The 23,365-nt window shown below is 37.4% G+C and overlaps 1 protein-coding gene across 1 annotated transcript; it reads left to right on the forward strand.

Annotated features, from left to right (window-relative positions):
* Positions 1-15,258: 15,258 nt before the first annotated feature.
* Positions 15,259-19,945, forward strand: sox17 (SRY-box transcription factor 17). Its single transcript, XM_007231076.4, has 2 exons — positions 15,259-15,701; positions 18,412-19,945. The coding sequence occupies exons 1-2, from the start codon at positions 15,461-15,463 to the stop codon at positions 19,455-19,457; spliced, it is 1,287 nt and encodes a 428-aa protein (XP_007231138.2). The 5' UTR covers positions 15,259-15,460; the 3' UTR covers positions 19,458-19,945.
* The last annotated feature ends 3,420 nt before the right edge of the window (positions 19,946-23,365 follow it).

The following is a 23,365-nucleotide window of genomic DNA, read 5'->3' on the forward strand; positions in this document are numbered from 1 at the left end:
TCCTGACACATATTTGTTTTTGTCATGAAATTGTATATGGATTTCTTTATACCTCCTCAGATTAATCTAATATTTTATTACATTTACTAATTTAATTGAATGCACTACATTTGTGATAGAAATGTGTACACAAGAGCAGGGTCCAAATTATTGCAGGTCAAAATGTACAACCCCAAATTCAAAAAGTTGAGAAAGTACAGAAAATGCAAATAAAACAGGTGTATTTTACATTCACTTTGACTTTACCCTCTTTACTTTTTCCTCAATAGAGAATATGCATTTTGACAGTAATTGTATGTAGAAATCTCAAAATTCAACAGAATTATTTATTATTTAGATTATGTTTAACAACTGTGACAACTCTTGTCATTTTGAACCATGTAAATAACTCAGTCGGTCTAAAGAACATCCTCCATACTGCAGGGTTAGTTATAAAACAAATAATAAGAGAGCTCCATATCATCCTCAAAACAATCAATTTGGATGTTTTTTTATCCACAGATTTTTGGAATATTGTTCATAAAGATGGGATATTAGCTTGTTGCAGTCAAAATGTATACAGAGATTTAAGAGACCACTTCAGTTTCTGAATCAGTTTCTCTGATTTTGCTATTTATATGTATATATTTGAAATAGTCATTTAGAGCATGTATTTGCAAAAAGTGAGAGCTTTGAGACCTCAAATAATGCAAAGAAAACAAGTTCTTACTCATAACGTTTTAAGAGTTCAGAAATCAATATTTGGTGGAATAACTCTGGTTTTTATCACAGTTTAACACATCTTGGCATGTTCTCCTCCACCAGTCTTACACACTGCTTTTGGATAATTTTATGCCACTCCTGGTGGTTTAATGGCTTGTGATCATTCACCCTCCTCTTGATTATATTTCAGAGGTTTCACTTAGGTAAAATCAAAGAAAATCATCATTTTAAGTGGTCTCTTATTTTTGTACAAAGCTATATTGGTACAAATCTGTTTTTGATGAATACTACTAATACTAATACAACTAATACTAGTTGCTTTACTGTAGTAGGTAATAACATTGTCTTCTCCATCCTTGGCATCCGTCAGTCCTTATGCAAGACTACACTACACAACACTACCTTTCTAACATGAAGATAAATATAAGTCACTCACTATAAGTGTTCTTTATAAAAAATATATATATTTTTTTATTTTTAGCAAAGACATAAGGGTTGCTTGTGTATTATTAACTGGACAAAAATGCTTTCTAATGATTTAGCAAATGATGGCAGCCACTATAAAGAGAATAAACCACATCAACATTTATAGCTAAAATGTTGTTATGTGGTAATCATGTGCACACTTTTTAATGTCGGTTTTCTAGAGTGTTCTTGAGTTTTAAATTTGTGCGTGTGCACACAGCCTTCCCATCCTTTTATCTATACACCTTTTTTAACCTTAACACACAAAAGTGGTGAAGCACCACACCTGACACAGAGTGAGGTGTGTGCAAGATCGATTCACACATTGGGTCACACACACACACACACACACACATAAAGAGATGATGATTAACTTATATTTAAACTTGTACAACTTTAAATCAAAGGAACTCACTCACTCACTCAATACAGTCTGAATCAATATTCCGTCTGTAGTATTTTGTGTGTGTGTGTGTGTGTTTGTGTGTGTGTGAATGTGTGTTTCATATTCTGCTCTGATGTTTTTCTAAGGGATCAAACTCAGGTTAATGTTCATGGGCTATCCTATCTTTATGCAGGAGAACAATGGGCCAGTTAATGCTCAATATATCACTCTCACTTATTTCTTACATCTCTCTCTCACTCTCTCTCTCTCTCTGTCTTTCACTCTGCCTCTTTGCCACAGGATGTTGGCTATTCCTCTTCTGTCTTCACACAAACGCTCATAAAAATGATAAACTGTTGCAATAATCAGTGTCAACTAGTCAACCAGTGTGTGTGTGTGTGTATGTTAGTCTGGGTCAGGAAGGTCAAAGGGTGAAAGTGGGCAGACATGCCAGTGTCGCTGATTTTGATAGGGAGATATTTGTGATACCATTAAAGCCTATTTAAAGCCACCGCTGAGTTCACACTAATTATATCCATTACTTATTGCTTGATAAGAAAAGTGAGATGACACGGATTAACACCAATCCACTTAAAGTAACATTAATATACATTAATAACACTTATTTTACGGTTGACTGTATAGGAAGAATTGTCCATATTATATTTGCCAAGGTTTTGTGAATTATAATTATAAGTGTGCATAAAAAAATAAGATTTGATGTTAACTCTAAGAAAATGTGGAAAATTAAGAATAACACTAAAGACAAACTGCAAAAAAAGAGGAAAAATGTATTTCAGTGGTATGTCAAGCTGTAAGCATATCTGCCATGGCCAGTAATACAACATACTATTTAATTTATTTAATTTTTATTGTTTTACATACAGTGTAAACACAACTATGAACTGTTCTTTCAATTATGCCAAACACTTCGATATTACTCTTTACTGTGCACAGGTATCCAACTTGTATAAAGCATTGACAATCCTGAACTTAAAGCTCATCTAAAACATTCCTCTGGATTACTCTCTCTGTCTGGTGCATTTGTGCTCCCAGATGTACGGTGAATGTTGTGGTGGTTGTAGATTTCAGCTGACATTAGGGAGGCCACTGCTCATCCTGCCTGACACCTTTAAACTACAAACAATACAGTCATAAAAGGAATATAATGACTGTAAACATGAATTTGCTAAACCAAGTTAAATTTCTCCATTCTGCTTGCTTCGCTGCTTCTGCTTCTTCGCATAAATCTGGTGAATGGAAAATGCAACTTATTTTGCATTTTTTCTGACTGAATTTCTGTGCATTACTTTTGTAAAATGTTTAAGTGGATATGCTGGTAACTGCACTATGTAACTTTGGTGGTACTCCATATCCCCTTTCACTAGTAATGTAATAGTGTAATGCTTATACCACATGTCTCACACACACACAGCTAAAAAATATGGATCTTTAGCTGGCTATAAAAAGAAGCTAGCTTACTAGTAGGGGCATCATGGCAGAAGCTAAAGAAGAGGATAAAGAAGACATAGTTTTGTTGGCTAGCTTGCCAACCAAGTACTGCCAGTGGAATTCAAATTTTGTGAGGAAAGTTTAATTGACTATACTAGCGTCTCTCGGTATTCTTAGCAAAATACAGACTTTGGTTCAAGTTTAATTTTTTAGATTTTTTCCTCCAATGTTTTCTTTGCCATTTCTTCTCAACTCTTTAAAAAATGCACATGAACAGTCATCCTGGTGATATGACTAGTCAGTTTAGCAGTTTAGCTCTGTAGATCTGATATTATTACTAGTAAACATTTGGTAGTTCATATCTGCATTAAAGAAATGCTGCTTACAGTTACTTATTCTTCACCAAACAAGATTTCACCAAACTACTGTAAAGTATATGAAGTAACAACAATTTCTATGGAGGACTCAGGGGTGGAGCATGCACAGATTAGATTTTCATTTTAGAGGTCTTTATTTTTATTACATAACATATTCCATATCTAACTAACATGCAGGTTTTTTTGTTTTTACAGTACTGTTTATAGCAAAGAACTCAAGAAATTAATTGATTAATATATAATCAATAATACATAGGTACAGAAGATACATTTGAACAATCATGTTCATCATTCTTTGAGCTCAATATTACATTAAATGCTCTTTTATCGTCACTTTAACAGAGTATACACACTCATACATATACTTACAGACAAGCTTATCAAACCAATGGTCAAATGTTGAGGTGAGAGGCGGAAGTGCTATGGCACGTCTCACACAGAAGGTCTGGCCATAAGCTGACCATGACAGGACCACATGTAGACCACTACTCATTGCTAAAGTCACTCTCAGTTCAGCAGTGTGAACACACTTAGCCACAAAGCCTCTCACTTCAGTTCTCAGAACACACTCTACTGAACAGATGTTGTAAACTTAATGCTTCTGGAAAGCACAGTAAATTTAAAAGTATGTTATAAACAATATATTTTTGTGTAATGGTATGCAAAATAAATAATTTTTACAGTTTTATAATCAACACTCAAAAAATATTCAATGAAATACTCATACCATAACTGTATCTGGATATTTTAATCAATTAAAATTTAACATTTTGTCACTTAAAAAATAAAGGTTTTTAAACTCACTCCAAGGAGGTGATTTGTGTGTCAAGTGTATGAGGAAACAAGAGCTTAGTGAAAATAATACATATTTTGAACTCAATCTGTAAAAACTCCTTACTAAACTAAAGGCATAAATCTTAGACTATTGGATTTCAGATAATCTATGTAAGAATTGGCATTTCTTGCTCCTTAGCTTCCCCTACAGCTGGAAAGTGGCATTCTTAATTTGAGCCACCCATGGAGAAGGTCATGCTCCTTACATGCCGTTTTGGACAAGCTGAGAGATACTGAACCATCACTGAGAGTGGAATAAGCATGTAGACTGTTACAGCAGAGTAATATGACTTTGCAGATTTTGCAGAGTTACACAGTTTCCGTGAGTGATGTTCTGCCCACTTTACCCAAGTTACAAAGTGAAGCTGTGCCAAGCTCAGCTCAGTCTCAGCATGGCTACAGAAATTATTTTCTGTTGTTCTGTGGTAATTGTAGAGTTGTGCCTCGGTTTCAGAAAGAGCATAGGCTATACTGGCTGTCTATCCTTCAAGCAACGTAAATCTGTTTTCATCAGCAACTTGCCAATGATTCAGTTCAGTTCAAGCCAGCAGAATAGCTGTACAGAAAAGTGATACTGGGTCTGAAACAGATTTGATGTCATTGTTGTCTTAACATTTGCACAATTCATATTTTGGGTCATCTCAAAGGCAGAGCTCCAGAACATCCCTAGGGTACAGCACTGATGCGTAAGAAACTCCCCTCAGACAATCTGTCAGTGAGACTTTCACTGACTGGACCTTTCAAACCTGTGAGGTCACTTATAGCACTTCTAACATTTCTAACCTTTGCAGGGTGTGTGACCATGTCTGTATGGCACCAGCCAGGCCTAGGGGAGTCTGGGGTGGAGTGAGGTGTATGTGTGTGTGTGTGCATGTGTGTGTGTATGGGAGCGGCCTCTCATTCTTATCTAAGCTACTGCTTCAGCGTGCATTTCCTGTCCCCCACAAACTGCTTCCTGTCCTTGGCGTAGGAGCACACACTGTCCGCCTTCAGACATACACACACACACACCCACACGCACTCACACACACACATACGAGCGCTCACACACAGACTGTCGCCAGGCGAGCCTTTCTGGGGAATTACACAATAGCATTGGCTCCTGAGTGCCGAGAGGGACTTTACATGAGTCAAACGGAAGCTGTATATGTGTTTGCACTGCACACACACACACACACACACACATGGTATTCAGTGTTCAGTAGTAAAATAGATGATGACAGTAATACAGCTCCAGTATAATGTGCACTCCCTTTGCGCCCTTACACAGGGGAACAACACTATAGGAATGTGTGGCTCCAAATACATTGTGTGTAAGTGTGTGTGTGCGTTTTGGGGGTGTTAAAGGTGTGTTGGGTGTGTGAGGTTAGAATCTGGACATACATTCAAAGAGTCCGACCTTTCACCTGCACACAAGACAAAAACAGTAGGTCCTGAATGTGGGGCTGCCACAGTTATGTTGTGATTATTTTTATTTAAACAGATTTAAACAGATCTGCCAGAGTGCTTACCAGAGCTAGAAAGTTCGATCACATTACACCTATTCTTTCATCCCTACATTGGCTACCTGTTAGATTTCGTATAGATTATAAAATACTTCTCCTGACGTATAAATCCCTCAATGGTCTGGCCCCGCATTATCTACAGGAACTCCTTACTCCTTACAATCCGCCGCGTTCACTCCGCTCCCAAGACGCTGGCCTGTTATTAGTCCCGCGTATTAGAAAAAACTATGCAGGAGGAAGAGCGTTCTTTTATAAAGCTCCCCAACTTTGGAATAGCCTCCCTATTAATATACGGGACTCAGACACACTCTCAATCTTTAAATCTAGACTCAAAACATTTCTATTTGCTCAAGCTTTTGAGTAATGTCTCATTACAATTTTCTTCCTCTTACAGCTTATCCAGCAAATATAAACCCTGTCCTAATCATCTGCTTTCTCTTTCTCTCCCCATGTCCTGAGCTGTTGCTACCAGTGCCCATCCCACTCCAGCAGAGTTTTATAAAACCATTCTAACCCCTTTTTCTTCCCTCCCCTCTCTGTTCCCTCTCTCTATCTTTCTTACATGTGCTGAGAAGCCTGGCCGGCCGGTCTTCCTGGATGTGTCCGTCTGTGGTTCCAGCTTTCAGGAATCAGCCCTGTCCTTCTACTCATCAGAATTATTTCACAACCCTTCTAACTTCTGCTTTTTTTTCTCTTCCTTTCCTTTCTGTTTTCTCTATCTATCTCTTTTACATGTATGGAGATGCCCTGTTCCTGATGTTCCCAGCCTGGCTCTCCACTGCCCGCTGTGTTGTTCTCCGGATCTGCAACCCTGCACTGATTACCATTAACACACTCAGTATCTGTTTCTGTATTAGCCATAGCTCTATAGTTTGTGCCCATCACATTCTTATATTCATAAATTAGTACCTGTTATATTAGCCATAGTTCACATTAATTCTCTGTACTGTTTTTGTTCTGTTATTTGTTTGTTGTTTGTTTGTACTGAGCGGGTCAACCCGAGTAGGATGGGTTCCTCGGACTGAGTCTTGGTTCCTTCCAAGGTTTCTTCCTCTTAAAGGGAGTTTTTCCTTGCCACTATGTCAACATAAAATTGGCATCTCTGTGGTGCTGCTCATGGACCTGTTTTTCCTGTAAAGCGGCTTTGTGACAACCTTTGTTGTAAAAAGCGCTATATAAATAAAATTGAATTGAATTGAATTGAATTGAAACAGATCTTTTTTTTTTAAAAGTCATTATTTAATGGCAGTTCATGTGATCCTACATGTGCTAATGGTAAAAAAGATGTAGCTCAGAAAACAGATGGGCATTATTTTACAATCTACTCTGCATTTGTAATTACTGTATATAATGCAGCTTCCTGTGATATTGCTTTGCATTTAACTTTCCAGAGTCCAGTACCATTCACAATCACTGTGATTTTAAGTTTCTCTAGAACTGAGAACAATATATATATATTTTTTTACATTTTAATTACTAAATTATACAGGGATTCTAAAATATTGGTACAGTTCTCCTTACAATGTTCCTATAAAAATAGTAATATATACATGTGTCATTTAATTTTAATTAATTTTAATTTCATGGACAGAACAAGTGGAAAAAAATGCAACCAGTGGTTGCAGGACAGTGGTTGTGTACTGTTTGTTGTCTACACCTGGCAACCCTGAATGTGGAAGTGGGACTGGGGAAATGGCAGTGGGCAGATTCTGAGGCTACATCCATACAGATTACCATGACATAATGCACTGTTTAAATAAGAATATACTGGCTGAAGATCTGCTGACAAGAGCTGTCAGTGCTTAAACTCTGATGATGCATCCTGATCATGTAATAAATTACTACAGAAAATATAATCCTTAATGGTTTGTTAAGAAACATAAATCTGTTTTCATCAATAACTTTCTCTAGATTCTCTAGATTCTCTAAAACTTAAACAATTTAAATAATGTTTTTACATCTTAAAGGACCAATATGTAACTGATTTTCAATAGTAAATGATAAAATGAACAGGATGCATCTTTGGATATTAAGAAAACATGTTGAGTTAAAGCCCTGGCAAGCTCTTGTCAGCAGGGCTTCAGCCGTACGTTCCTATTTTAAGTGTTTACTCTGCCCCGGAGTTTTGTGTTAGTTTTGTGCTCTGTCTCTGCCTGCTGCTAGTTCCCCAACAACCCAGAGGTTGCCAGCACCCACACTACACTGCAGCGATCTGTGCTGCAGCAAAGGAGCTTAGCTAGCAGGGTTAATCAGTTAAACCTGAGCTGCTACACAGCTTAAAAACAAACAAAGCAGGAATATAACAAGAGTGAATATTGGCAGTGAGTTTGAAAGTTGGAGACTTAGAGCTCAAATAGACTACAAGACAGACCCAGAGCTGGTTACTTTTCTCCTAAACAGGTTAGCTAACTGGCTAGCTAATTCAGTCAGGTAATTTATCACCACCACTAGATGTGCTTACTAGGGACTGGTGTTTAAACACAGCTTTCTGCAACCGAACAGCAGGGGGCGCCCTACCTGTGGTGGCTTCACTTTTGAGCGACGATGCTCTGTCCAGCTATACTAAAACTATGCATCTGATTAATACCTCAGCAGTGATGAGTACTCCAAAATATACGCCAAAAAAAACAATAGTTAGTCTCTGTGCTGACTCAGTTTAGCTCTTGATGTGTTTATATGCTAAGTGATTTGTTACGTCCAAAACTATTAATTGTAAACGTTACTTATGGCCATCCCTAGCAACTATCTAGCTATTTAGCTGTTTAGCAGTCAATATAACGCTGTATACAGGTTTTAGAAGAGTCTCTTTCCATTCTCTCCTACCAGTTAAAACTGGCTTTGCTAAGCTAAGCAGTAAATTACTAGAACCTGTAGTAGTAACTTCAGCTCTAGGGTGTGTGTTTTTGGAGCAGTGGGATTTTTCAGGTATAACATGCTTGGCTTAGGCTCATGCAGTTTGCGGTGCATGAGGCTAGTTTAGCTAGCTACAGATAAAGTTTACATAAGACGGTTTATAATATGACTTTCATTCCATGATAGAAGTTACTGAACTTGTCTTTTACTGGATTGTGTAGATTCAGCCTGGCCCAACTTGGCAACCCAATGGAGTACTGTGGCTGGGGAGGGGTGGGCTGGGGCAGACTATTCTCTGTGATGTTTTGAAATTGGACCGCTCCAGCTATTTCACACCCTTGCTCTCTTTTCCTACAGAATGTACCTTTAATGACTGAATTATACAGACATTCTAAAATATTGGTACAGTTCTCCTTAAAATGTTCCTATAAAAATAGTAATACATACAGTACATGTGCTGTGTGTACACATAAGTCATTTAATCCATTTCATGGACAATGTAACTAAAAAAAAAGTTTTAAAAGACAGAATAACAGCAACATACCTGTTTATTTCACTCATTTCAAATCCAATGGTGGGAACAGGGAGAGATAAAGAATCAAGAGAGATAAAAAAACAAGAGTATGTGTCACTTTTTCTTTATGTGACACCAAGAGTAAGAGAGAAAGAGGGGGAGAGGTGTGGCACAAACAAGACAAGTAATACTCTTAAACCTCTACAGTTCCAATGATACCCTCAAACACCTCAAACTATTTACAGTTAAGGTTAAATTTAATGCCATTAAATGACCATATACAGTCATTATTTTAATTTAAAGATGTATTTTATCCAATAAAGCATTTTATAATATTATGAATGTTTTCAATTATTATTGTATAATTAAATACTTCTGAATCTTTAAAAAAGATCAGATTATGTAATTAATTACATTAAAATACTCCACAGTTTACTGTATGTAATTAGTAATGCTGTATGCAACTACCTGTATGTATTGCATAGATTCTAGCCTAGTCATATGTCACAGGTTTTGTACCCATAAAAAGTTTGGAGTTATGTAAAAAGCACTTTATATATCAGGACTATTTATTTACATACTATACATACATAAATAAGACAATGTCAGGACATTCTGTCCATAAAATGTACATTTAGATACATACACACACGTGCATAGAGATTAAGGTTGTTGAAAAATAGGATGTGGTTAAGTGAAGTTCCCAGTTATTCCCGGAACACACCACACACGCGAGGTGCCCTAACTTCTCAAAATGAATCCTGCTAACACACAACTGACAAGAAGTGACTCTTTAGAACAGCAAACTGTATTTAGAGCTGCACATTTAAAGGGGGGCAACTGCTAAACGGTCCAGACATAAAAAATGCACATTATTAAGATGAAAAATCAGCAGAAATCCTTTTTAAGATCATATAGATTATTTAAAAGATATTAAACCAAGTGTGCTGCATGTGCTGAGAGTTGAGGGGAAAAAATGCTGAAATCACAAATAATCCCAGAATCTCTCTCTCTCTCTCTCTCTCTCTCTCTCTCTCTCTCTCACACACACATACACAGACATTTAGACACACTGAGCTTTTCTCTAATAAACCTGGACATTGTAATTAGCACTGTTCAAAACAGGTTGCAATTTCATTTTTAATCCCTGCTCACTTTTTGTTCTGCTACTATCTGACAAAACAATAGGTAGAAATGACTTCATCTCTTACTCAGCAAATTCACATCAATATATGTAGGCCTATTGTGTGTCCAGCTGACTGTAAACTGATTGTAAAACCAAGAGCATAAGAAGATATGTCATTGTTTTAATACAGTAGTCATGATCGCTGTTAGATCAAAACCTTCTTACAAGTCTCTTCCATTATTCATAATCATTTCTGTTGAATCAGTGATAATAAAATTGTAACGCTATATTTGAATTCAAACTACTACATTTATATTTTTTATATAAATCTGGGGCTGTCAATATTAAAGTGTTAATGCACATGATCTGCCCTGCCCTGCCCAATGCTCAGTGCTTCGCTTGTGGTGGGACCATGACTTGGTCTCTATTCAGCTATCAAATACAAATTAAATACAATTCTTTTTAATTGAGCTAAACTGCTGAAAAAAACTCAGCTTAATCTGATATATTAGGCAGGTAATATACAGCTATGAACAAACACTGTCTGTGCTGCTCCATGCTGTTTACACACTGAGCGAGTGCAGTAGTATGTGCAGCATTCACTGCTTGCAGCCTGGGCTGCACATCCCATCGACAACACTGTGTTTGAAAGAGGAGCGGCAATTTTCAGCATTCTGTGTTAAAGCAGCTTCACACTGCACAGATCATGTTGCTATATTTACTTTCCTGTTCCCGCACCAGACAGCTCTGACCAATCAGAGGAGACAATGTGCTCACGTGGGGTGCGTTTAGGTTTATGTCATTGTGAAACCAAACCAAACATCCAAGTAAACTCATCAACTGATCTGGACCAAAGAAACCAAGTACAGGTGAAAAAACGCCCTTTAATCCTCATCAAATTAAGTTCTAATTCAGAAATCCTTACAACCAGGCTGAGATGTTTACAATAATGTAAGATCTATTCAATTTATTATTCATTCTTTAATCCAGTGGCCCTTGTTGGCATATAAGTATTACATTAAATATAATTAATATTGGTGGCAACCCTCTCTAATAAATGCATTTAGCTACATTATGTTGCACCCACTTTTTTATCAGTTGCTATTGTAGGTACATTTATTTTTGAATGATAGCAACATCATAAAGAGCCATGTTTTATAAGTGTTTGCTAAACTAAAAAAACTATGGTAACACATAATTTAAAATTAAAATATGTATAATATTAGTAATATTAACAAATATAATAATTAATATTTTTACCAGTAATAAGAATGACACAACATAAGCTCTGACATACACATACATGCACCATGTGAAACACATTATTAGGCTTTAAATGATATTTTTGCAACATGGCTAAAATAAATCACTTTTGGCTAACCACAGTCTAAACACTGATGTTGGACAGTTAGCCCTGCCATCCATCAAAGAAAAAAGAGAGAACTGAATAAAATTCTTGTGTTTAAAAAATATTTGTGATATATTGTAGCCTACTATCTGTAAAACGAATTCTTTATACAAGAGAACAGGACGTAACAGGACGTGAATTCCTGCATTTTCTGTGATTGCTGAAGTCATTCCATGGACTTCCTGCTGAGACAGGAAACAGATCAGAATCAATTTTAGACCAGCTTAGGTTTTCACCTCCTGGGCTCTTGACATGTTATGCGTTGATTTTTAGGATACTGATTCTAGCAGCTCAATCTACAGCTCTGGAAAAAAATAAGAGATCACTTCAGTTTCTGAATCAGTTTCTCTGATTTTGCTATTTATAGCTATATTTATGTTTGAGTAAAAGGAACATTGTTGTTTTAATCTATAAACTATGTATAACATTTCTTCCAAATTCCAAATACAAATGTTGTAATTTAGAGCATTTATTTGCAGAAAATGAGAATAGCTGAAATAACAAAAAGATGCAGAGCTTTCAGACCTTAAATAATACAAAAAAAAAACAAGTTCATATTCATAAAGTTTTAAGAGTTCAGAAGTCAATATTTGGTGGAATAACCCTGTTTTTAATCACATTTTCATGCATATTGGCATGTTCTTGTCTACCAGTCTTACACACTGCTTTTGGATAACTTTATGCCACTACTGGTGCAAAAATGTTCAGCTTGTTTTGATGGCTTGTGATCATCTATCTTCCTCTTGATTATATTCCAGAGGTTTTCAATTTGGTAAAATCAGAGTTCTCTTTTTTCCAGAGCTGTATATTTATTTTGTTTTGCATTGGCTTCCATGTTTTATATACTAAGTGGATCTCTTATAAAAAATATAAATGTACATCCAATGGCAAATACATTGTCATGACAACTTAATGTCACAAAAAAGTCATTAGATATAATACATGTCAACCACATATCAATGTTGATATAAGCAGCCTTTACAACATCTGATGCCTTTTGAAATAAGCGTTTATACAAGCGTTTATACATGTTTATGTATGTTTATGTCAGTGGTCATGAAGAGCTTACATTGGTGTTATGTAGCCTTATTAATACTGGCCTACAGTGAAGTGTTGCTGCTTTTTCTTTTCAAAATCTCAGTTTAAAAGAGTAAAACAACTGTTGTTCTATAGATCTTTATACACAAATCTTTTTAAAGGTAAATGAACTGAAAGACACACATTCAGCTAATGTAACAGATTTTATTAATGTGAAAATTATGCATTTACATTGACAATTCAATGCAATTCTTTATTACTGCATTCTGATAAAAGTACCTGACCGATTTATTGGAAATATTCTAAACGGATATCCTCTTTTTCAGCCTAATTGCGAAAAGTCCGAGCAGAAGCTCCTGCTGAGCACACCTGCGCTGGAGGACCACAGCCACCACTTCCTCATGGAGTGGAACAGACAGACAGTCACTGCACAATTTTACACTGCATGGAGTTGGAGGCTCTTTCCCAGACAGAGCAGGCCAGCATTTCCCTATTAAACAGCACCGTTTCAGGTTTAAAACTCCAAATCACCTGATCATCAAAATTAAATACATAAAGACCTCATGTTTAGTAAATGATACAGTTAACTAAAGTTACTGCACAGTGCAGGAGGACCATCACCATGGAAGTGAGAAACACTGCTATAGGCCTTGTGAGGTTGCCTGGTCTAATCTTAAAAGCCTCTTTTTTCTCACAGTACTATCTGCACTATTGCTCTCCTGCCACTGTTTGCAAATGTTCCCTGATCCCCTTTGAGAAAGGTGAGAAATTCTAATCCTTCAGTCCGTCATGGTGTTAGATCAGTGCCTGTGCTGTGCTACTGCAGCTGAGCTCATGTAGAGTTTATAATCATTATAGTGACACTTAAATTCATATACTTACAAAACAATACCTAATATACCTATTAAGATAACAGGAGTGAGCTGTGATTCTAGCAAGTGATTTTTTTCTGATATTGAATGTTTGTCTGCCACTTCAAATCATAAGAGTATACCATAACTTTATAGTTTCTTAGCAGATATCTACAGCCCTTAGAAATGTACCCTGTTGTGTAATGTTTTGATATTTATTTATAAATGTGTCTAAAAATGTCTATCAGCTCTAGCGAGGTGATTTTACCCTTACACTGAAAATGTATCTCAGACAGTAAACTACATTGAAAAGAAAGCTGGTGTTAGACTGTCATAATTAAGGTTTTAATCTTTTAAAGGAATTTTAAGTCTTTTCATAGTCTTCTATAGATGTGTATGGTTAGCATGATGCATGGGGTACCCATATTGTCCACAACTGGCTGGTATGGCTGCAGAGGGACCTTATTTCATTTGTTTAATTTGTTTTCCTCAGCTGATATTTAAACAGCTGAGTTATATTAGATGTCTATAAGAGAAATCTTTCTAATAGACTAATTATTGGTAGTTTTATAAATGATGGGTAACACTTTACAATATCTTTTGAAACATCGGTTAACAGTACTTACAACAGCAATAAACATTGTTTAATCCAGTTAATGTTAAAGGAACAATGAATAATAAATGTGGGAGTGTGAAACAGCTGCAGGAGTCCAATTTGCAAACACTGGATAGATATTTCTACAACCCACAATCCTCCACAGAGGCAAAGCTCTTGCTGGTTGCCAGATTGACACACAGTCAAGTTTTACTCTATAGCTGATCAGTAAATATATACAGTAGGCTTTCAATGTCTAAAATGCCCGTCTCTACTATGCTAGTGGTGGGAAATGGGACTGGGAGAATGGCGGTGGGAAGATTCAGAGGCCACATCCCACACAGATTTTTGAGGTACAGTTCGAATAAGAAAATACTGACTGAACCTTTGCTGTTGATCATGTTATGAGTTCTAAAAACTAAATCCTTAAACGTCCTTTAAGTGTTACATTTAAGACATTATCAAACATTACTACATTTTAATGCTTAAGAATGTTGTAAATAATAGTGAATTGAGAAATTCGTTGTTAACTAGTGTCAAGTGTCTGTCATAATATTATTAATTAATGTGCCTTTATTGTAAAGTGTTCCTAAATTATACAAATACGCGTTTAACACTTTTCCATTGACCAAACAACACGTTTTATTGTCTAAATCAGTCAAAGGGCACGTCGTAAGTACTGTTGATTAATGCAGCTTTATTGTAAAGTGGTTTTAAATTATGCAAATCACAAAAAAGCAACAGCCAATCAGAGCCTTCCATCGACCAAATAACACGTTTTATTGTCTAAATCAGCCTGTTGATTAGTGTACCTTTATTCTAAACTGTTCCTAAATTATGCAAATCACATAAAAATATTTTAATTTCAGAATTTGAAACAGCCAATCAGAACTTTCTTTTGACCAAACAACACGTTTTTATTTGTTGTCTAAATTAGACTTAGTCAGACTCTTTGCTTTATTTTTGCTCCTGCCCCACTAAACTCCCCGCGAGGTGAGAGTGGCTTGTACCGCAACTCTTCATTACCGCACACCCCTCCCACCCCGCACACGCCGGCCCCCACGAGCACTCCCACCGCGCGCGCCATTGGTCGCCCCTTCGCTTAAAGCTCGCGCGCTCCTGCGCGTCCCACCGCAGCTGGTCGGAGTAAAAGTTCAGGCTGCTCTCTCACCTCTTACACTTTCTCTCCCTCCCTCTCTCTTTCTCTCTCTCTCTCTCTCTCTCCTTTCTCGCGCGCGCAGAGCTCGCCCCCCCGGGCCGTGACGACCACTCCGTCCCCCCCCTCTGCGCTCTCTCTCTCGGCTGTGGTGTTGGTGAGGGGTTTAGGGTGGGTAGGGTGGTGTACAGTGACGGACATGAGCAGCCCCGATGCGGGCTACGGCAGCGACGAGCCGCGCGTGAGCATGGCCGGCGCGGGCCGGTGCGCGTGGACCGAGGCGCAGAGCCCCGCGACCGAGAGCAAAGGGGCGCGCGCGCGCACGGAGCCGCGCATCCGCAGACCCATGAACGCGTTTATGGTGTGGGCCAAAGACGAGCGCAAGAGGCTCGCGCAGCAGAACCCGGACCTGCACAACGCGGAGCTTAGCAAGATGCTCGGTGAGTGTGTGTGTGTGTGTGTTTATACAAGTGTGTGTGAGAAAAGTTCTAACTTTAATAATTCTTTATTTAGCTTGAGTTATCCAGCTAACTGATAAAATCCTCATGATCTCTGAGGGATACCCAGTCTCGCGAGCGCGCTTCTCACCAGTTATCCAACCGCCGTGCACGAATGACCATGACAAAAATGATAAATCAATCCCTTCATCAGAGATTAATTTCATTAGAGGGGTTTAACTTATTGGAAAGGGGGGAGGGGTCGATGTACCTAGCTCAAACCGTATTTAGATAATTATGTGGATTTTTTCCCTTCTTCTGGTATTTATATGCGTTTTATTGCTTTACCCCAGTGATTATCACTTTGTCCCCATATGTCAAAACCCTGCAGTTCCGTTCTATGTAAAGCTTTGTATTTTTCCACTTGTGTTATCGAGTATTAGTGTACATAAGGTCATAGAGGACAGCTGATTTTATATGGTAAAATGCAACAGGCAGTTCAGAGCAGACAATAATACAGCGTTTTTTCCACTATTTATCCTGATTTTTATTTATTTGTGCACATTTTTGTTTATTTAATTCAGCCATTAAAGCATCTAAAGACAACACAAATAACGAATATTACTAAATAACCAAGACAAACTTTATATGTATTTTTAGAAAAAAGCTACAAGATAACTTTGTTTTTATTAATTTGTAATGACACATATAGTCAATCATTAATTTGCACATTTCCCGTATATTTATGAATTGAAAAAGGAATACACTAAAAATAGACTACAGCTACGTGAAGAGTCTTCTGTTACCTGACTGCTGTTACCAGAACACCTGAACCCACTCTGGAAACGGAAAACTTACTAAACACAGGTGTGGAAGACATGTTATTCAAGATATTTGCATGAACATTGTAGCCTAAGAAGAGTTTGGTTGTTCAAACTAAAGGCCTGTGTTCTGAGCTCTCATTTAATCTAATCTGTTAAATTATGATTATGATTCAGTGTTCACTTTGCTTTGATTTAATGGAACAATTAAATCTTGAATTTTACTCAATTTAAACACACTGGACTCATTTTGTAAAACACTGAAGACTTAAAGCCCAAAGCTCAGATTTTCATACCATAAACCTTATTTTCATATTCATATTTCTTTACACTGTTTGGAAAAACAATTTATTTTGTAGGGGTGTAAAGCTTAATAATGATATATGACTACTATTTAACAATACTTTTGTCATATACTTTAATACATGTCGGGTATGTTAACAAATTTCAACTTTCTTTATTCACAACCCATTTGAGTAATTGGTCATGAAAAGTTCTCCACAGCCTTCAGGGAGAGTTTTTTAAGTAAGTTGATGAATATATTTGGCAGAGCCTTCTTCGCAGAAAGGAAATTTCCTCATATTATAAAAGCATCTGATGGAGTGTAGCTGAATCACAGGAGGTCACTGGTTTGATCGTAGCTGATAACAGCCTGCTACAGCCATTGTGCCCTTGAAGCACTTAACCTCACATTGATCCAGGACTGTCCCTGCAGCGGGATACTAACTCAGACTGGAGAAAGTGCCAACTAAGCGAGTATGTAGTAAGAGAGACAGTGTTATCACATAAAGCAGTCGTAGTACCAAATATTAGTGAGAATATACAAAAATCCATGGAGGATTTGCAGGTGTTTTTTGATCAATACTATACAATTTATTTGTTTCACTTTGACTTTGACATTTAAAAAGTCCTTAAAAGTCTTATGTTTGACTAAAATGTTTCATATATTTAACTGTATGTGTATTTTTTATTACAGTTTTAATTAAACTAGTTTAAGTGCTGTCATAATATCGGACATGTGCTGGTATTGGGTCAATAAGGAGCTGAAATATTCATGTATTCGAGTTAAGTATATAAGTTGCTTATGGGTTATTTTTGTGTATGAGGTTACATAATTTGACAGTAACAATGCTGGACTCTATTACTAATATTATTGTATTAAATGTAGAACTTCCCTGTTGACTCTCATTTTTTTCTGGCTCGGTACATTTAAAGGTAAACATGAAGGCAATGGTCTTGAGTATTATATAGATAAGGAAAGAGCAAAAAGGTAATGCAGCAATTGACAGATTAGTTAATTAGCTGACTGCTTAAAATGTATTAAGAATTAATTGTCCTTAAGAATTTAGAGTCTTTCCAACAAATAACCATGTATCAACTATTACTCCCTTTTGGAGAACTTGGTTATTCTTTCTTTTTTATTTAATTTTGACACCTTTTTTACATTATAAACCTCAAATGTGATCACTGGTCTATATTTTTCATTCCTGAGGGAAATTACATTAACATTTACAAATGTAAAGAAAATAGCTGATTTCTCCTTAAAAGAGAAACGGTTAATATATGGCAATTAACTGGCATGGCTCAAATTAGACATTTATTGTAATTTTCTATGTTATGTCTGTATTTATTTGTATGTATGTTGACACAGATGATTTATAAGAACCTTCAATTTAATTTTTTACATGTGTAACTAATAATACAGCATACAAATATCACAGTACTCATCAAATGTGCTCTACAGTATAGTAATATAATGTCACAATTACAGCAGAAGATTTCATATTATTGACTTAATGAAAAAACAAGTTTACAATTACCAGCATCTGACTGAAATTAACAATACTTCACTTGACTTAACTTAACTGTATCCCTCTCTTTCTGTTTGGTAGGTAAGTCATGGAAAGCATTGTCCATGGTGGACAAGCGGCCTTTTGTGGAGGAGGCGGAGCGGCTGCGCGTGCAGCACATGCAGGATCATCCCAACTACAAGTACCGACCTCGCCGCCGCAAACAGGTGAAGAGGATCAAGAGGTTAGATTCTGGCTTCCTGCTGCCCGGCGCCTCCGAGCCCCCGGCCCCTCTAGGCATGGACAGTCTCGGGGTGGGTTATTCCCTGCCCCCAATGGGTTTGCCTCAGGCTGGCCTACCCCAGTACTGCGATGCTCAGGGACTGTTTGAATCCTACAGCCTGCCCACCCCGGACTCTTCACCGATGGACGCAGTGGGGACAGAGACTGTGTTCTTTGCAGGCCACACTCAGGAAGACAGCCATTCTCAGGCAGCTTACAGCTATCACCACCTCCACCACCATCAAGAGTACGCACCTCAAGGGCATCAGCACACCCTCCTTAACCCGCAGGTTCATGGTAACAACCGCAATGACGCGCATTCGCATGTTAGCATCAACACACATACGAACGCTAACCCACACATTAGCACACATACTCACAGCAACACACAGTCTGGCCTGATGTCCAGCACACACTCTCAAGAACTTGGTAATGTGAACAGCAGCCATAATGTCAGCGGCCATCATAATCCCCTCCATTCACACTCACTGTCTCAGGCGCTGTTCAACAGGAGCCTATCGCCTAGCTCTAGCCAGGCCCCGCCCCCCACCTACCTGAGCTGTCCTTCTTCTCTCAGTGTCTTCTTTAACCCCACTTCTCAATTGAAACGTTCGGCCGAGCAGCTGTCACCCCCTCAGGACAGTAACGCGCACCCACACACAGCGAACGACCAGCAACCCCGGCCACTGACAGAAGCCACCCACCGGCATGCCCTGGAGATGCTTAGCGAAGTGGATGGTAGTGAGTTTGAGCAATACCTGTCATACGGGGTTCCTCATGCATCCATGCAGGGGAACGACCTGATCTCCTCTGTCCTGTCTGATGCTAGTACAGCTGTGTATTACTGTAACTATAACAACACTTAAAGGCCCTACAGCAAACTACAGTGGAAAAGGCAGTGCCACGAATTAACTTGATCTGATTCGAATGGGTGGTATTTTCACATGAGTAAAATACGTACAACACAATTTATAATTTGTTGTTTATAGACAGCAAGAACTGTGTTGATGCAGTAAGCTATTTTTAATTTTTGTGTTATAATGCTGTACACATTCGAATGACCTAACACTGTCTAAAACTGTTACAACAGCCAGCCGACACATCCGTAATAACTAGACTATGCTGTTCATAGAAACATACAAGAGAGGAGAGTTCAAATGCCTGTTAAAGTGTAGAATGATGTGAATTCACTGGAATTTCTGGAATTTGTTTAATTAAACTTTTTAAATGTTGTGGAAAAACACAGAAACACTGTAAATATATTATTTTATAATGTTAAATGTACAGTGCTTGGTGTATTAAAATGTAATTTCATATTTTTTGCACTTTGGGAAAATAAAAGTCTCAATGATGAGCCTCTTTGTCAATTTGTTTGCCCCTTTCTTGGCATTATACACTTCTGACCCTCGTTTCGTTCTCCTCTTTGTGTGAGTGTGTGTATTCTTGCTGCAGGGAAACTGAGATTAACACACGTCTTCCTGTTTAAGGCAGCTCTGTTGGCTCCAATGGCTTAAATATGATCGTAATCTCTGCACCTTCACCAAACAAAGTCCATCATTAACATCAATACGAGCCTGAGCACATCCACCCACTCACCCACATACACTCACACACATTCACATACACACACACACTATACACAAAAATTGGCTCAAACATTCACACAAACACAGGCCAGTGTGAGTCTGAGAATAAAAGTCAGGCCAGTGGAGATGCCATGTATTGTACTGAGGCTCATAATAGAAACAATCAGTGTTAGCCTGCGCTGGTCCTTGCGCTGCTGAGAGAGCACAGCTCATTTTCTGTTTGAAAAAGGAAGAGGCTTTTTGGACATGGTCACTGACACTGACCTCTATGTCCCTATTTAGCAAACTGACGGAAACATGCACCAACGACAGGTTTTGCACACACAGACACTCTGTGATTCCCACACTGTGGACCCCATTCAATGCGTGTGTGTGTTTTGTTGTGTGGGGCCAAACAATAGGCTTTGTCCACACCCAGAAGCACCTGAGTGGGTGTGTTTGCACTTGTGAAAGGGAAGAGCTGTGTGTTGTGTGGGGGCTGGGAGCAGCTGGATGGATCTAGCTAATAGCCAAATTAACTAGTTGACTAATATTGGCCTCAGGCACAGAAAGATGAGACCAGAGTCCCTAACGATTAGAGCTGTTTAGAGAATACAGCTAACACTGATTACCATACAAGATTGTGGCCTCTAGCTTCCATTCAATAGTTTATGCTGTCACTGTGATGTGAAAATCTCTTTACATTTTTGTTATTTTTATATTGTTTCACTTGATTTAAATATGTTAGTTCTTTTTACAATGTAATGATTATTGTACCAATAGAAAAGCTTTAAAATGACTTTAGAATGAAAAGTTATAAAGTTATTTTCTGCTCCTGTAATGGTAATTTTTTGGAGATTTGTACTGTATGAAACTTTTGTCATATAAGTTGTGCTTTTTTAGGGCTTTTTTCCAATTAAACATAGAACGATTTAATCTCTTGAAGTCTTTTGATGACTTTTATTACATCTTAATGATGATGATTATTATTCTTTAATTACATGGGAAATTATGCACTCTGGCTGAATTATTCCCCAACCCTGAAATTCTTGTAACATTTTAAAATGTGAAAATAATAGTTAGGCTTCTTTATTACTAATGTTTACAAGGTTCTAATTTCTCTACATGCACCACACACAACACAGCCGCAAGTAAAGGTGAAGACTGAAGTTCTGAGAGTAAACTCTTTTACACTCAAGTGCGGTAACTAAAGGACACAATGTTCATCAGAAGCAGCTGCAATGGACAGGGCGTCTCCTGCCTGAAATGGAATGTATGTGTGTGTGTGTGTCTCTGTGGGTGCATGTGTATTTGAATGTATGTGTGTTTGACTGTGTGTCTGTGTGCGTATATGTGTATGTGTGTGCCTGTGACGATGTGTGTGTGTGTGACTGGGTTTTATAATCCTTGGAATATGAGTCTCCTCCCTGGCCTTATCACTTTCATAGGCACGGCTTTCCCAAACCCAGTCCAGTTGTGCCGCTTCTAAATATAAACTCGCACTTGATCGACGCTCCAGGCTCTGACATAATAAGCTATTTTCACTGATTTGACCCTTAGAAGTAAATTTATCACTCCTGCTTACACACACACAACCCAGTTTGACAAGGATTAGATGAGAACAGTTTTGTTTCGAATGAGCTCTGTCTGAATAGAAGGTGGCTAAGCAAAACTAACTTGAAACTTTTGCTATTTACTGGTCTGAAATTAGAAGAAAAACATGTGCAAACTGCATTAGCAGTTAAATACAAATGTATTCAAAATTATTATTTTTGTGTTTTTCAAAATAATCATGTTAAAAATTTTCTAGTTTATGTGTTTGTGAATTAAAGCATTTGTGGAGATATTTTACATTTTATGCTACAAGATTATGGCTTACCATTACAAATATATATGTATATTTGTACTTGCATTTTACTTATACTTTTACTTATAATACTTTTGCTCTAATGTTATTGTGCATATTTTTCTAACTTATGCTGAATAGTCCTTTTTTACTTTTACTCCTAATAACCTGTGTTAGCAGGAGATTCTGAATTTCATTGTACAGTGTAACAGCCTGCTTACTGTGCACAGGACAATACAACTCTTGAATCTTGACTCTTCAAAGATGCTGTCCTATAAAAACTGTATTTACCTTGGCAAAGTTAAATGTACTTCATGGTAGTGCCATACTGCGAACCGCAAAAACTGTGTTACTTCAGAAAAGAAAATCCAGTATAACTAAAACAGGACTACGAGACTCCAGACTCATTATATTTAGCCCTTTAGCAAAAGCGTTCCATGGCAACTTCGGGAGAACATGGAAGGGAGGCTGAAAGCTAATGATATCTGAATGGCCACTTCAAAGCTGCAATGTGGTACAACACAATAGCCCCTCTAGGGAAACACTGGTGCTTTCAAGTGCATGTCCTTATGTAAGGTTTCTCAAAGGTGAAACGACCCAACTTGGTCAAGTTGATGTGGTTTGTGTGGTAAGTAAAAAAAAAAAAAAAACATGGAGGCATTTAAGCCTTTTTGTAATGTATTTTGTAATACATGTTTCTTGTAAATGTTTATACATGGCAATACTGTTAGAATTACTGTGCTAATTATACATTATTGCTTGATATCTTTTTAATAGATTAACTGTTCAGCCATGTTGGAAATAGCATTTATATCACAACTTAGTCGATTTGTACTACATCCAAAAAATTCTAAGTGTCCAAGATTTTTTTTCTGATCAAATTAATACCACATAAAAGCAGCATATAATAGTGAGCAGGTGGTTTAAGGCTAGCCGACTAGCTGTAATCTCTTCAACTAGCTAACAGAATACAGCAACAAAAAGACTGAAGGAACAGCAACATGGTGCAAGAAAATTCAATGTTCTTGTTACTGTGCCTAAACCAAAGCTATACTATAATATGCAAAGCTATTCTATGCTGTGTAAACCAGTCAACTGAAACAAAGCTCATCAAAACTTTGAACTGAAAATCAGCTAATTTTATTCAGAAGCCAAAAAACAAAGCTGTAAAATTGCACCTGGTTATTTTTTTAATTCAACTAGTGTAAAATGGTTACTACATATAAATAGGCTACTTTAAACAAAATGTTTTTCTTTAACACAGTTAAGATCCCCAAAAAAGCCCTGTTTGTTTGGTGTGCTGTATGGCTGGTTAGACAGTCCTTAATAATATTAAAAATATTAATTTCTTGTAACTGTTACA

This window comes from Astyanax mexicanus, chromosome 8, assembly GCF_023375975.1.
Source record: "Astyanax mexicanus isolate ESR-SI-001 chromosome 8, AstMex3_surface, whole genome shotgun sequence".
NCBI lineage: Eukaryota > Metazoa > Chordata > Actinopteri > Characiformes > Acestrorhamphidae > Astyanax > Astyanax mexicanus.